A 13973-nucleotide genomic window follows, 5' to 3' on the forward strand; every position below is an offset into this window, starting at 1 on the left:
GCTGCGGGAAAAGATGTTCAACGATCTCTTTCATTTTTTCCGGACACTTTTCGGTCGGCGACCTTGGGCCACCGAATCTCGCCGGTACAACTCTATAGGCTTGGTCCCATGGGTTATCATCTACGATCTGACATAACGCTCTGTAACTGTTCTCTTTGCTTGTTTTAAAAGCTCGCTTAAGCTACAGATCGTTAAGCATCTGCATTTACTAGCATTAGCTACCATTCCATGACATCTGCACAAATTCAGAAAAGTCGAGATGTCTAATTGAAGTGCAGTACAGTCGAATAGTGATTCAATATTCCTGAATATCTTAAGATCATCCGCGTAAAATAGTAAAAATGAGTGGTCCTAAGTGGCTTCCCTGAGGGACGCCGGAGGGGACTACAAAAGATACCCCGTAAGTTTACAAATGCTCGTCTATTTGTCAGGTTCGAGAGCAGCCACCTTGTAGACCATGATGGGAAGCCATAGCGTATAATTTCAAATGCTTTAGAGAAGTCTATATAAATGGCGTCTACTTGTTGCTTTTTGCTAACAGCAGTATATAGTGTAGCGGAAGAGCTCATTAGATTTGAAACCGTAGATCTCTTCCTAAGGAAGCCGTGTTGATATTCAGATAAATTTGGTTTAGCAGTATTATAAAGTCTCTCCTAGAGTAGTGTTTTAAAAAACTTTCGACAGGCAAAAGACTATCGAAATGGGTCTATAAATATCCATTCCATTAATATTTCCCGATTTATGGATTGGTGTTATGGCAGCGGTCTTCCAGATACTAGGAAAAATCCCATCATTTAGAGATCGATTGAATATAATGCGCAGTGGTTCAGCAAGTGTTTCTGCGATCGCTAGTATAAGAGATGTGGTGAGTGGTGATTTTATTTGACTCGGCTCTGTCCGGGTTAGCTTGAGCGGATTCTCTACCCAACTCAGGCAGCATAAGGATGCAGTCAAAGAAAAAATCGACTCTGGGAAAAAAACACAATTCGCAAGCTTGGGTGGAATACCGTCAGGGCCGGGTCCTTGTGTTGGATCAACAGCTTTGAGGGCTGCCAAGACTTCACGGTTGGTTAAAATTGGTTGAAGAAGGTGTATGTCAAAGCTAGGCAATGATTCTGAATAATTTGAGCTTTCTAAAGTTTGTGTGACCGCAGATACAATAAATTTAAGAAAATCGGACTTTTGAACTTTCGCTATTTAAACTGCAATATCTCAGAAACTAAGTAACGTCTGGTATCGAAATTTTGCAGAGTTTTTGTTGAATTATCAAGCAATCATGTCTGAAGTTTTGGGAAAAGTTCGCTCGATGGGACAAAAAGTTAATCGAGGTACTTTTGAGTTATGCTTCTCATTAAAGCGTACATGTGTCAATCGAAAAACGAGATATCTCGTATTTGACCCGCAACGTGTTAATAGTATTTTTAATGTGCGATAGATAGGTATCTATTAGTTTTCAGATTGCGATCTATCAATCCATGAGAAGCTTTAGATTATTTGAAATTAAATATTTCTGGATACTTTAAAGAATTAAACGACGGGCTTACTTTCAATTGGGACATGTGATACATCACTTTTCGAGTCAAAATAGACAACACCTTTTTATCATTGTACAATCCAAAAAGACGAATGTATATTTCTAGCATTTCTCTGCTTTTCACGTCTGTGTCTACACATTGCATTTTGTCGGTATAAGTGTGGGTTTGTATAGTAGGAGTTACTGAATGCGGATTTCATTTTGTTTCTGTCGCTTGTTGTTCAATATAATTATTTTCCCATTAATAGTTTTAATAACCACCTAGTTTGTTGGGGACACATGGGGTCGGGGACCAAAAAAAATGCATTCCGATTTCCGATTGATTCTTCGTCATGAATAAGTTTTGTATTGAGCTGAGTATTTGATTTTATACAAAATCGAAAGATAAAGCTGCACTTATCTGGGAGGGGGAATCCATCGGCTGGTTTCTTCGTACCGTACCTTTTGGTACCAAACTAGAGTCTCTGTTAAAATTAATTGCAAATTGTGTTTTGTGTAGGTTTCTAAACTCTATGTTTGTTGTGATGAATCTGCTCACACTTATAATGATTGATTAACCTAGGAAAATGAATTAAAAAAAAACTATTGCTCCTTATCTCGGCTTAGTTTTTCGCTCTTCTCTTAGTTTTTTTTTCTCTTTCTATAATTCTAATTGGGGCAGGACGAGGGATGATAATAATAGTTACCTTACTCAAAAAATCACTAACTTGTCTCGTGTGTATGTTTGGGGATAACTAAAAGAAGCGAAAAATAGTACATAATAATTACACATTACATATAGGCATAAATTACAACAATATGTGTTACCAACTAAATTTACGATTTATCGTGTCATGTTGTTTTTCCTCTTTATTTCTTCTATACGCATTCTTTTTTTTCGCACGTTTTCTGTAGTAGACTTTAATGAATTTTCATTTCTCATTGTTCCACAACAGAAAACCATCGTCGGCAACTTCTTTCGTTTTACCATTTACGAGTAATATTTATTTTTGTTTTTTTTTTTGCTATAAATTAGTGAGATTGTTTTAATATATTATGTTTTTCAATACGTTTCACAATTGTCAATAATTAAAAGCTATAACTTTTTACAGCCACGTCATTAGATTAGCTTTCAATATATTTTATTTGTTATTTTGTCTCATTTCATTATTATTGGTTTTGCCTTACATGATTTACTTGCTGAAAGGGCTATCTATCAGTTTAAAAAGTAGGACTTACTAATTGTTTAAAAACATGTTTTTTGTTATTAATTTTTGGATACGAAGTGAAATGATGAAGGTATATTTTTCCTAAACGTTGATGATTCTATTATGAAAGGCTAGCTTCGAAATGCTGAAGTTTCAAGAGTGAGAAAAAACTATGAAATCTATGTGTCTCATATGTTTTACGTTTTTTTGGTCAAAATGTTCTAAAAACGAACGGTTAAGATTACAGTTTTTTTTTCGTTAATACTGGAAAGAGTAAGAGATATTTGAGGAGGAGAGCTGTCGCCTGCAAAAAATGGCGAATGTAAAAACTTTTCGTATCAAAAAAGCCACCATTCGTAGGAAGCAGGAAAACGGTCCAACTGTTGGCCTTAAAATGGTTTGCTAATAGGCAAACAAAAAGAGTTTCGCTCCCTTGCCGTCGTAAAAATGGAGGAGCATAATAATTTATATAACTGGTTCTGTTCTAATTTTGTATCTGCTTAGCTTTACCTACTTAGAACAATACACGACCACACCGTTTTTTTCTTCTCATTTTCACATTCACCATCTTAGTCTAACCTCGCGTATCGCGGAACAACATCGTTTTTGATCCAGAAGTCGCAGTTGTCTCTGCTGTAGGTGGGTAGAGCGTCTTGACCGATGTCCAGCAGTTGCCGCCGCAGTTCGTGCTTGATCTCTCCGTGGGAGACGTAGTGGTAGAACAGCTGCTGGATGGCCGAAACGTATCTTCGTTGTTCGGGAGTCTTCGGTTCGTAGCGTCCGAGGATGGCTTGAATGTCGGAGTCGACGTCGGCAATGGCTAGCTCACCACCGGTTTGAGTCACCACGTAGAACTGTGAGGTCAGGAGTTTCTGGGAAATCGTCAACAGAGGGCACACGGTTCGGATATCGGAGATCATGCTAACCAGACCTTGGTAGGTGGCGTTGTATCGCTTGAGGGCTTCCTCGGTCAGGCCGAGCTCTCCAATCTTGCTTTCGTTGATGTGCTTGGTTACCAGTTCCGGAGTCCATTCGGTGTATTTGAGGTGCAGTTTTTCGGAATGACTTTCATGTGCCGTAGTTCCAATGACGTATTTGAGCTTTCCGGTTTCAGTGCTCCAGACATCGGCAGGATGTTGCTGCAGAATGTGTCCATCTAGAACAAGCCAGTCGTGGTTAGCGGTGGTGTTTTCATCGACAGCTGGTAGATCCGGGAAGATTCGTCTCCAGGTATCCGGAACGGCATCCAGAACATCCTCATCTTCTTTCTCACGTAGGCACTTGGCAGTCTCGCAGTTGATGCGTCCCAAGTACGCAGTATTGGCCTTCTCGGAATCGGACAGAGGGTTTCCAGGGTAGATCGATCCAGCTGAAGAGATCCACGAACGAGCGAACAACTGAGAGGTTTTGTTGGATGAAGCGAGAGCAGCGACGATAGTTCCACCAGCACGATGTCCGAACAGAGTCACCGACTTGGGATCTCCACCGAAGTGAAGGATGTTAAGCTGAATCCACTTGAGAGCCGCGATGATGTCGGTAAGTCCATAGTTACCCGAGGTCGGAGGATGAGCACTCTTAGTCAATTGCTCCAGAGCCAAGAAACCGAACACGTTCAAGCGGAAGTTCGGACGTACGAAGATTACATCCCGAGCACGAGCATACCGAGTCGATGGACGAAGTTTTCCAGGTGAATCTCCGGTGAACGATTCGGCTCCGATCAGTACCACAACTGGCAGAGGATTGTCGTAGCGCACATGGGGAGTGATCACATCCAAGGTCAAGCAGTCCTCAGCACCATCGTACTTTCCATCGGCATAGAATTGCCAGCAAACCGGGGTCGAGTTGTGAGCCTTTAGCGTATCGTTCCAGCAGTAGTTGATGTTCTCAATCGGTTGAGCTGCCTTCCAACGATTTTCACCAACCGGTGGCACCGCATAGGGAATTCCTCGGAATGCAAAAGCTCCATCTTCCAGAATACCTTCGACCTTGCCGCAAGACGTAACCGTTTCGATGTATTTGCCATCCCGAACCGGAGCAGTGATGGGTTCACTTTTGCCGATGAAGGTGAAGGCAATGATCAGCGCGAGCAGTAGCAGGAACACGATGATTCCTCCGATTATGGCAATGTCGTCTGAAAAGAGAAAGGGTTCTTTGTTAGAATTTGAGACTGTTTGAAAAAGTGAATGGATTCTTACCAACTGTACACCGATAGTTCCGAACGCGATCCAGGAACGGATATTTGGAGGGTGGCACTTCCGCTGCTTCGTCCTTTTCACCGTCCTTCTTCTCCTCCGGTTTGACTAGCGCCTCCGAATCAGTTCCATTCGCTCCAGCGGCAGCCGCTGGTTTATCGACAGTGTCCTTCGTTTCCGTATCCTTGATCGAATCGTCGAGCGTTTCCATCGAAGCGAGTCCGGCACGGTTCTTTGGTCTCTTGCCGAGTTCCAGGTCTTCGGCTTCTTCGTTGCTGGCTCCGGCTTTGAATCGTTTCGGAATTATACTGGCTAGCGGGACTCTTAGGGTTTGGAGCAGACCTTTCTTCGGGGCTTGGGTAGCCTCTTCTTCCTTCTTTTCGGCGGCGGGTGTTTCTTCATCTGGTTTCTTGTCGGTGGCTTCGGCAGTGACTTCATCGTTCTCTTCCTCTTCCGGTTTGCCCTTCTCTTCATCGGTTGGCACCGGTTCGGCTTGTTTCTTGGCGAAGGGATTTCTCAAGCGAAGGTTGGCGAAGAAGCCTGCCCGTTTCGGTTTCTCTTCGGTTTCAGCTGGTTTGGCTTCCTTCTCGGCATCGTTCTTCTCTAGCAGTTCGTTATCGGCTCCATCCGCTTCCTTGACTTTGCCTTTGTTGAAGAAACCTGGCAGCTTGAACGCTCCGGCTGGTACCTTTTTGGGCTTGACTTCACGTTCTTCGGCTTGCACTTTGTTGGGTTTGTCGGTTTTGGCTTTCTCGTCTTCAACTTTGACGGTTTCCGTTGAAGCTTCGTCTGGGATGTTGACGATTTCTTCGCTAGCGCCGTTCACGTTCTCGCTGCTGCTTTTTTTCTTCTCTTCTGCAGGTTTGTCTGTCTCTTTGCCATCGTCAGTCTTCTCTTCGCTGTTGGCTAGCAGCTTTTCGGTTTCCTTCGGGTCGGCTTCTTGTTCCTGGACATCGGCTGTGATGACCGGTGATTCGGTGGTAGTTTTCTCTGTTGCCGTTGGCGGCGCTGTTTCCTTCTCGTCGGTTTCACCCATTTTTATGATTTGAATTTGTGATTAACCTGATTGGGGCGGAAAGAAAATAAAGAAATTATTATTTGATCTAATGGTTTTAGCGATGCAATGCGATTGGATCAATTTGAATTTATTAATTTCGCTACGTGAGTCTAATCTTGATTTGAAATTGAAAAGTTTTCCCATACAGCCGACTTCCTAGAGAAAGGTTTGCAACAATTGCATTCTGCATTAGTAGCTCCTATAGTACGTATATGGTCTTTTTGTCGGAGGGTAATATTAATGTCATTTCTTGCTCCCGTTCGCCATTGCTATACACTGGCCTATGTCCGGCATTAGACCAAACAAGGCACGACGCTAATGGCCAACCCGGGTGAAATCGAAAGAGAAGTTCCGTATAAGTATTGTAAATTGAAGCCGCACCGCGGAGTGCATCGTTCCAGATTGGCCTGTCGTTTGTCGGTCTCTGTACAGAGAAGGATCGTAATGGATGCATCTCTGTTGGTGAAGTTCAATTTAAATTTATTTCAACATCGCGCGCGCCCCTATTTGCTGGTGGAGGTTCCTTACTTCTAAGGAAGTATAACAAAGCCATCAGTAGCTGCAGAGATTGCTGGTCCGACCACTCTTCTGAATTGGCTTCCGCTGCTGCTGACCGTTTCGTTTGCCCGAGACAGAGAGAGAGAATGGCGAAAGCTTCCAAGCCGGATTGTAATGGTAATAATCATTTTCTGCTCGAATGTGATGATAGTGTTACCATGTGGTGGATTTACATTCATTTGAGTAACAAAGTTGTTCAGCGAAAAATTTCCTTTAAGAGAATTTATAACTTGGCACAAAAACAAACCTAAAGTTCAAATTCACTCATGTAAACGTTGCATAAAAATTCTACAAAAAATCATGGTTGAGTTTTTGGTTCGCATTTTCAGAGTTTTTACTCAAAAAAGATTTTGTTCGAAACCAAATCTGGCAACTCTAGTACCCTTTAGACCAGCGGTCGGGGAACCGGGGTAAATTACCCCAAATGGGGTAAAAGTGAAATTCTTGGGGGTAACAGTGAATATTTTGTGAGTGAAAAGTGTATATTTTCATTTTGCAATTTCATGAATTTGTTGGTGCATACACCCATAGAAGAGGTTGCAAAAATCCAATGCCTATTTAGCAAATCTCTGTGCCGATAATGCGCTGAAATGTGCACTGTGCCGAAGACGGTATGTTTGAAAAACCGTAACTGGCATAAGGACTCGGCTCCCAACCAAAATGATGACCACTACATTCAAGCGAAACAAGAAAAACATTTTATGGGATTTCCTTCCTATTGGATAATTCATTCCAGAAACAAGAAAATAAAAATTAAAACCACAGCGCTGTAGTGAGAATCGAACTCACATCACCAAATGTATTGTCTTGCCAGTCCGACATTCTAACCAGTGTACTATTCGAGCTTCATGCAGGACGAGGTATATTTGTCATAGGCTTTCTGTTACCGATCAATCACAAAAAACGTACAACGGCGGCTTCCCGGCGTTTGGCCTCCTTTCAATGCATTCCTTTGTCTTAAGATGGAAACGGGAAAGGGAACGGGAGTGAAGGAACGGGAAACCCATTGAATGAGAACTGTGCTTTGCTTACTGCCTGCTATTACATACACACGCTACATATACACAGCTGCTAAAGCCGGGCAGCTTGGCCGGTGTTGTTTGCCGGTGAATTGAAGGAATGTTTTTGTTGTTGCTTTTGCTACATGCACACGCACAGCTTAGCCGTGTTTGCCGGTTGATTGAATTAGAAGGATGTTTTTGTTGTTGCTTTTGCTACATTCACTCGCACAGTGCTCGGTTCGCTGGCTGCCTGGTGTTGGCCTGTATTTATTTCCATCCTTCTTCGGCTTGTGATGCGATGGGGAGGGACGCGAAAACGTTTTTATTTTGTTTCATTCAGACATACGCAATTCGGTTGCGCTGGGAGGTTAATGCCGGTGGGCGCAAATCGAATCAGTGCCGGTCGCGTTATCTTCTTGTACCAATGATGCTATGAAATTGACTACACGCCATTGGCACAGAGGCTGAATTTTGGGTGTAGTATGAAGATGCTGAAAACATTTCGATTTCGTTTTTTTGCTCTTCGTCATGGGGTAATATCAACTTAAATAAAAATGTTTTGGGGTAATGATTCAAAAAGTTCCCCGACCCCTGCTTTAGACCAAACAAGGTAGAAGCTGAGCCAGCTGATTCTGCCTTCTTCCATATTGTTGTTTCATACGGTACCATAGCTGTAATAATCGATCATAATCCGGATGCCCAACCGTTCGTTCGTCCGTTCCTCGAGACAAGTCCCAGCTGTCTTGTCTTTGGCCCTGGTAAACAACTACCGAATGAATGCAACTTTATGTTACTACCAAGATACTTGGCATAAAGGCAGCACGTCCGTCCGTCGTCGTCATGAACTTGGTCGTCATGCATCGAACGGAATGCAAGTACCTACTGAAGGTAACATATCGAATAAAGGGCCACTTTAAGAATGAACTAGGGAACGAGGAAGGTGGGAAGTTGGCAAAGATCGCAATAAGTTGTAGCATTGGGAGCATTAATTCAGCCTGTTTCGTGATCTCACGTGGCCAGAGGCATGGGATTGTTCTTTGTGTCTAACTAATGTGGCTACAAAGCTACTGATGCAGATGGAAATGGAATGGAAGTTCAGCAGCAGCCCTAGTTTTTATTTTTGCGCGCGCGATCTCTCGATCCGTGGAGTTTGAATCGCAGTTGAGTCACTGTTGCGGTGCGGTGGCATTTATCTATGCTACTTCACTACACTCCAATCCATTCCAGTTCATGCAATAATGACGTTGAATGTTGCTCGGGGAGTAGCACAACACAGCATGGCAGCTGATCTAAGAGGAAACGACAGCGTGCTGTTGTTCGTAACAGTAAATTATGTATTTTCTACCGGTAAAGAGTCGTACGTTTCTTTGAGGGCTTAAGGCTTAAAATGCTGATCGTTCTAATATTCTGACAAAAATGAGAGAAATTCGACAAAATTCAAATAAAAACTGTAAATGAATTTGAGCTTTTACTTAATCATAATTACTAAACCATACCCAAAAACCTTAAAGTAAATTCAAAAACATGAATTTGTAAGTTAACTTTCAGTCAATATGCAGTTTTTTTTTGTTATTTGATCAATCATTTTCAGAGTTGACAATCATAGTTTCAGCATAGCTGAAAACTTCTGCAAGAACAAAGCCTATCCTTTATTTCCTATTAAAAATAAATAAGTCATATATTTATTTATATTTATAAAATCCTAAGTCTTTCAAGTAATATAAATGAATCTCTATTGACGTTTCACCATCTAAAAAGCATTCGCCACTTATATCAACTTTGCAGTTGGCGGACAGGTATTGAAAAACTTATCCGGTAAAACTGCGTTCGATGTTTACTCTTGGGCTCTATCTCGCGGAATGTTGAATGTTGTGTGTTGTTGGTGATTGCTACTGGGCCTATCCGATCATCGATTGCTCAAACACCGCTAAACCTCGCACCAGCTTGCTGTCAAAACAATACAGCACCATCATCAAATTGGAATCTCACCAATAAGCGATGCATTCTGCGAATCATGGTTTAGGCTCAAGAATGATTGGTTTAGGCAGTGAGTGAGTGGTATGCAACCTATCTGTATAGGCTTGTGTAAAGTTATCTCCACAATCGCCAACTACAGTATATGACCGATGAGGGCATACGGACACAAAAGGTTCAGGCAGGTGTGCCATAGGGGTCAATACTTGGCTCGGTTCTGTGGAACATCACGTACGACGAGCTCCTACGAATAAGCCACGCAGCGGGAGCTGAACTCGTAGGATTAGCGGATGGTGTAGTCCTCTTGGCAAGAAGCTCTTCTACAGCGAAGGTACAGCTACTTGCCACAGTAGCTATACAGGCAGTGGAAATCTGGATGCTCTCCAATTGCCTGCTTTTAGCCGGCCATAAAACCGAGATGGTGCTGATCACCAACCTGATGTCCAAACGCGCAATAAGGTACCTAGAGGTGATGATCGATGACAGATTCATCTTCACGAGTCATGTTGATTACGTGTGTAAGAGAGCGGCAATGGCCACGGCCGCACTCACGCTGATGATGTTGAACTCCTCGACAATCCGAAGTAGTTAGAGGAGGATACTGTCAAGCGTGACCATGTCAATCTTGCGGTACGGAACGGTAGCCGGGAGGCAGGCACTGGGAAAACAGTAACCTTCAGAGACTCAGCAGCGTTCAGTGGCTGATGAACCTGGGGTTATCAGTGGATACTGGACCATGTCGCCTGAAGTCGCCTGCGTAGGGGCGGGCGTCTTGCCCATCTTTGTTAGAGGAGGATGTCTATTGTTACGACAATAAGGACACGCCGAACGTACGAGGTCTCGCAAATGAGGATTCGATGTCCAACTGGCAGCAGCTGTGGGACAGCTCAGCGAGAGGAAGGTGGACCCATCGTCTGATTCCGCACCTCGGGAGGTGGATCGGAAGAAGACACGGTAAAGTGGTCTTACATACTTCCAATTTCTGACTGGTCATGGATGCTTCATATAGTACCGCTACCGGTTTGGAAATTTTCCATATTGCCCAGATTGTAGGGACAAAGAGGAGACACCCGACCACATGGTGTTTGGTTGTCCGAGGTTTGCAGCGGCAGGTACCAACAAACTTGCCGTCTGCGGGCCCGACATCACAGTAGACAACGTGGTGCAGAGGATGTGTACGGATTTCAACCCTTGGCATGCAGTCAGCGATGGGTTCACCCGGATCATGCATAGGAGCTGGAGTCAACTGCAGTCCACGAATGGTGTAGGATGACTCCATCGCCGGAGAGCATATGAGTAGTGTGCGTTCGATCCCTTGACCGAAGCTACAAAGATAAGGTCTGCGTAGTGGAAGTCATGGGAGCGCCGCGAACGGTTGTAGGATACCCCACCGCCGGAGAGTATTCGAGTAGCGCCGCTTCATACGGGGGAAACTGCTGGGATAAGACAATACCTTCCTCGTAGCGGACCTCGTAGGAAGATGGTTAACCACTTTCGGGGGATACCCCGAGGTTCTCGAGCCAGTGTATGAAGTCTCTCGATCTGGCACACGACGGGCAAAAAGCCACGGGCCAAAAATCCTAAATTTAATTGAATTTATTTTATCAGAGAGGCTTGCTTGGTAGGTTCGCCTCTAAAAAATCCTAAAGTTGCCAGCCAACGGGATAAAAGAAGACCGGACAACTGTCGGAGTAGACTGACACCATCGACGGGGGACTGTCGAGTAGAGTGCGTCCGACCTCACAGTTTGACAACATCTTCTGCGTAGTGGATGCCGTGGGTATGCCGCAGCTTCCCGCAGGTGAAGCGTCCGAGTAGTGTGGTTCCCAACTACCGAAGCTACGGGGATAAGGCTTGATCTTCTTCGCAGTGGAAATCGTTGGGAAAGAGCTATTCCACAAATGGGAAATACCCCATGAGCCATTCGAGTCGGAGTAGGATGACATCTTCGTCGGAAATCATCCGACGTCCGGCCCGAGTCTAGGGTAAACTGATCTCGATCGGCACACGAAGGGCATAAATGTGGCAAACGTCGAATCCTGAAGATAAGAGGTCGGGCTTCGAGTTGTTGGAGGAGATGTCAGGTCTCGAGTCTTCATGAGGAGAGGTTTGTGTGGTCAACCCCGAGTCCTTGCGATAGGAGGTCGGGTGTCGAGTCACAAGAAGAGAGATCAGGCCTTCAATCAACAAGAGGAGGGGTATAAGTGGTCACCTCGAGTCATCGGACATTGAGTCGTGCATAGGAGAGAGGTATGTGTACGTCAACTTCGAGTCGATGCGAGGAGGGGTCGGATCTCAAGTCGTAAGAGGAGAGATCGAGGTCGCGAGTTACGAAGAGGAGAGGTTTATGTGGGAATCTCGACTCATTGCTAGGAGATGTCGGTTCTCAAGTCGTCAGAATAAAGTTCAGACTTCGAGTCGTAAGGATGAGAGGTTATCCTGAAAGTGGCCTCGTGCCTTGGAGCGCACTAGCGCCAATAGACCTCCCACCATTGAAGCATAGTATGTTAAACAGTCTGAGGAGGGAACTAGGTCGGCGGTTTAGGGAGTAGGAGGTATACACGGAGTATATTACGAGTCTTCCCATTGTACCCATGGACCTGCCATGCCTTGGAATACAGTCCGTGAATCGGAATTAAATACCTCTGTGGTTACCAACTAAAAAAACACTCTCTCGTCGATGAACAAGTCTACTGGAAAACTTGATTTCCCAACAAGTTTTTCATATGTTATGAAATGTTTTTAAGAAACTTGGGTATCAAAGAATGAAAGAACATAATGAAGAACTAATTTTCAAGTACGAAATGTACACATTGAAATTTTCGTTCGATTTCCAGCAAAAAAATTGCTGAGAACGTCCAGCAAACTATTTTTTTCTAGCAACTAGCTATCATGATTCTGTTTGCTGATTTTTCTAGCACTTGAGCCGGATTGCTGGAAAATCAGTCATCAATCTGTCATATTAAGAATTGTTGTTATTTTTGCTAGTTATTTTTCCTTGCAAGTGGAGAGAGTGTTTGCATTTTCAACAATGACGGCGTCGGTGTTGCAAGGTAAATTCGCGGTAATTAGTCGCCACCCGTCGTGGTCTAGAGGATAGTGTTCAAGTCTTCTAAGCAAACTGTCATGAGATCGATTCCCGGTCACGGCATACATAGTTCACATTTTGTGGGTTGGTGGTTTTAGCATTTCTTAGATGCTAGCCATCATATACCCGAAAGATGTCCCAAGTAACACCGATATTTAGTTTTATTAGACTTCTCAAGCCCCTTATAAAACCAAAACTGTATCTAGCAGCGTGTTATAAAACTTTAAATGTTACTTGGGTTACTTAGTGTTAAGTTAATGGAATCTCTTCGAGGAAACGTTAAGTTTCATTGAGATCCTATATGTGTTTCTGTTCGGTTTTTAAATTCTATTTGATAAATTATCTTTGTAATTTTTGTTTTCCTTCATATTCTAGCTATAAAGCAATCATTCCAAGGAAGGAGGTTGATCTTCGAGACTTGATGCCACTAAATTACCGGATTTTTATTTTCATAAAATTTCAATAAAATTTAGAAAAATGAAAAAAAAACTATATTTTCTTCAATCATTAATTAAGAATAATTAGTATTTTGAGTTTTGAGATTGGAATTAAAATTAAATTTAAAAAATACCGCTTGTTTTTGAATCAAATTGCTGATTTGTAGCACTCAAGAATGCTGATTGATCCAGCATTTGAGTTTTCGGATCTTCTTCAGCAATTCACATTGCTGGAACATGTGCTGGAAAACCAGCGGGATAAAAACCAACAAAATTTTGCTGGTTTCCAGCAATTCAAAATTTGCTGTGTAGGCACCAAAGACAAATCCAGAACGTTAGAATGTGTGGGTAACACGCAGATCTACATATTTCATAGAAAATTCATAAGAACTTCTCATCTTTTTGGGCGCTTTTTTCGAGGTGGTGGACCTATGAATTACCATTATCAACTTTGCTACGGCGAAAGAAACGCGAACCAACTTTTGTATGAAAGATTCCACTTGATAGCCCCCAGCTATCCGGAAATGCGGCGGCGCGACGCACTTGTTCTACGCCATCCCATTTCCTGTGACAGGTCAAAGGGCTTCGGGGCACTTCTTTAGCAGAGCAGGTACCGGTTACGATGCAGAATTACATCTTTACCAACTCATTCCTCGTCTCCCAGATCAGGTTCCCCGACAAAACAAGTTTACCCGAAGAGACCTGTCTCCCTGTCAAATAATATGACCAGACCAACCACCATATTGTGGTCCCGTAAATATCTGGGTGACTGAGGAACTACACAACCTCCGGCCATTACTGTCAATAAAGATCGACCATAATTCAATCGATTACCACCACACCGGGACCGAGAGTCTTGGGGGTAATTTCCGAGTATTTAAGATGACTGGGAGAGGCGTCTGAGTCGCGCCTCGCTCAACTTGGTGGAATAATTTATGCTCGCTG

General features: G+C 43.4%; 1 protein-coding gene across 4 annotated transcripts in view; it reads right to left on the reverse strand.

Annotated features, from left to right (window-relative positions):
* Positions 1-1596: 1596 nt before the first annotated feature.
* The window catches only part of LOC129751958 (neurotactin), a 130120-nt gene continuing 117743 nt past the window's right edge, over positions 1597-13973 (reverse strand). For all 4 annotated transcript variants that reach the window (XM_055747755.1, XM_055747753.1, XM_055747754.1 and 1 more), the window contains 2 exons: positions 4917-5975; positions 1597-4852 (listed from right to left, as the gene is read on the reverse strand). In XM_055747755.1, coding sequence (XP_055603730.1) covers positions 3291-4852; positions 4917-5949 — 2595 coding nt within the window. In that variant the 5' untranslated portion in view covers positions 5950-5975 and the 3' untranslated portion in view covers positions 1597-3290. The remainder of the gene's footprint in view (positions 4853-4916; positions 5976-13973) is intronic.

This window comes from Uranotaenia lowii, chromosome 3 (assembly GCF_029784155.1).
Source record: "Uranotaenia lowii strain MFRU-FL chromosome 3, ASM2978415v1, whole genome shotgun sequence".
Lineage (NCBI taxonomy): Eukaryota > Metazoa > Arthropoda > Insecta > Diptera > Culicidae > Uranotaenia > Uranotaenia lowii.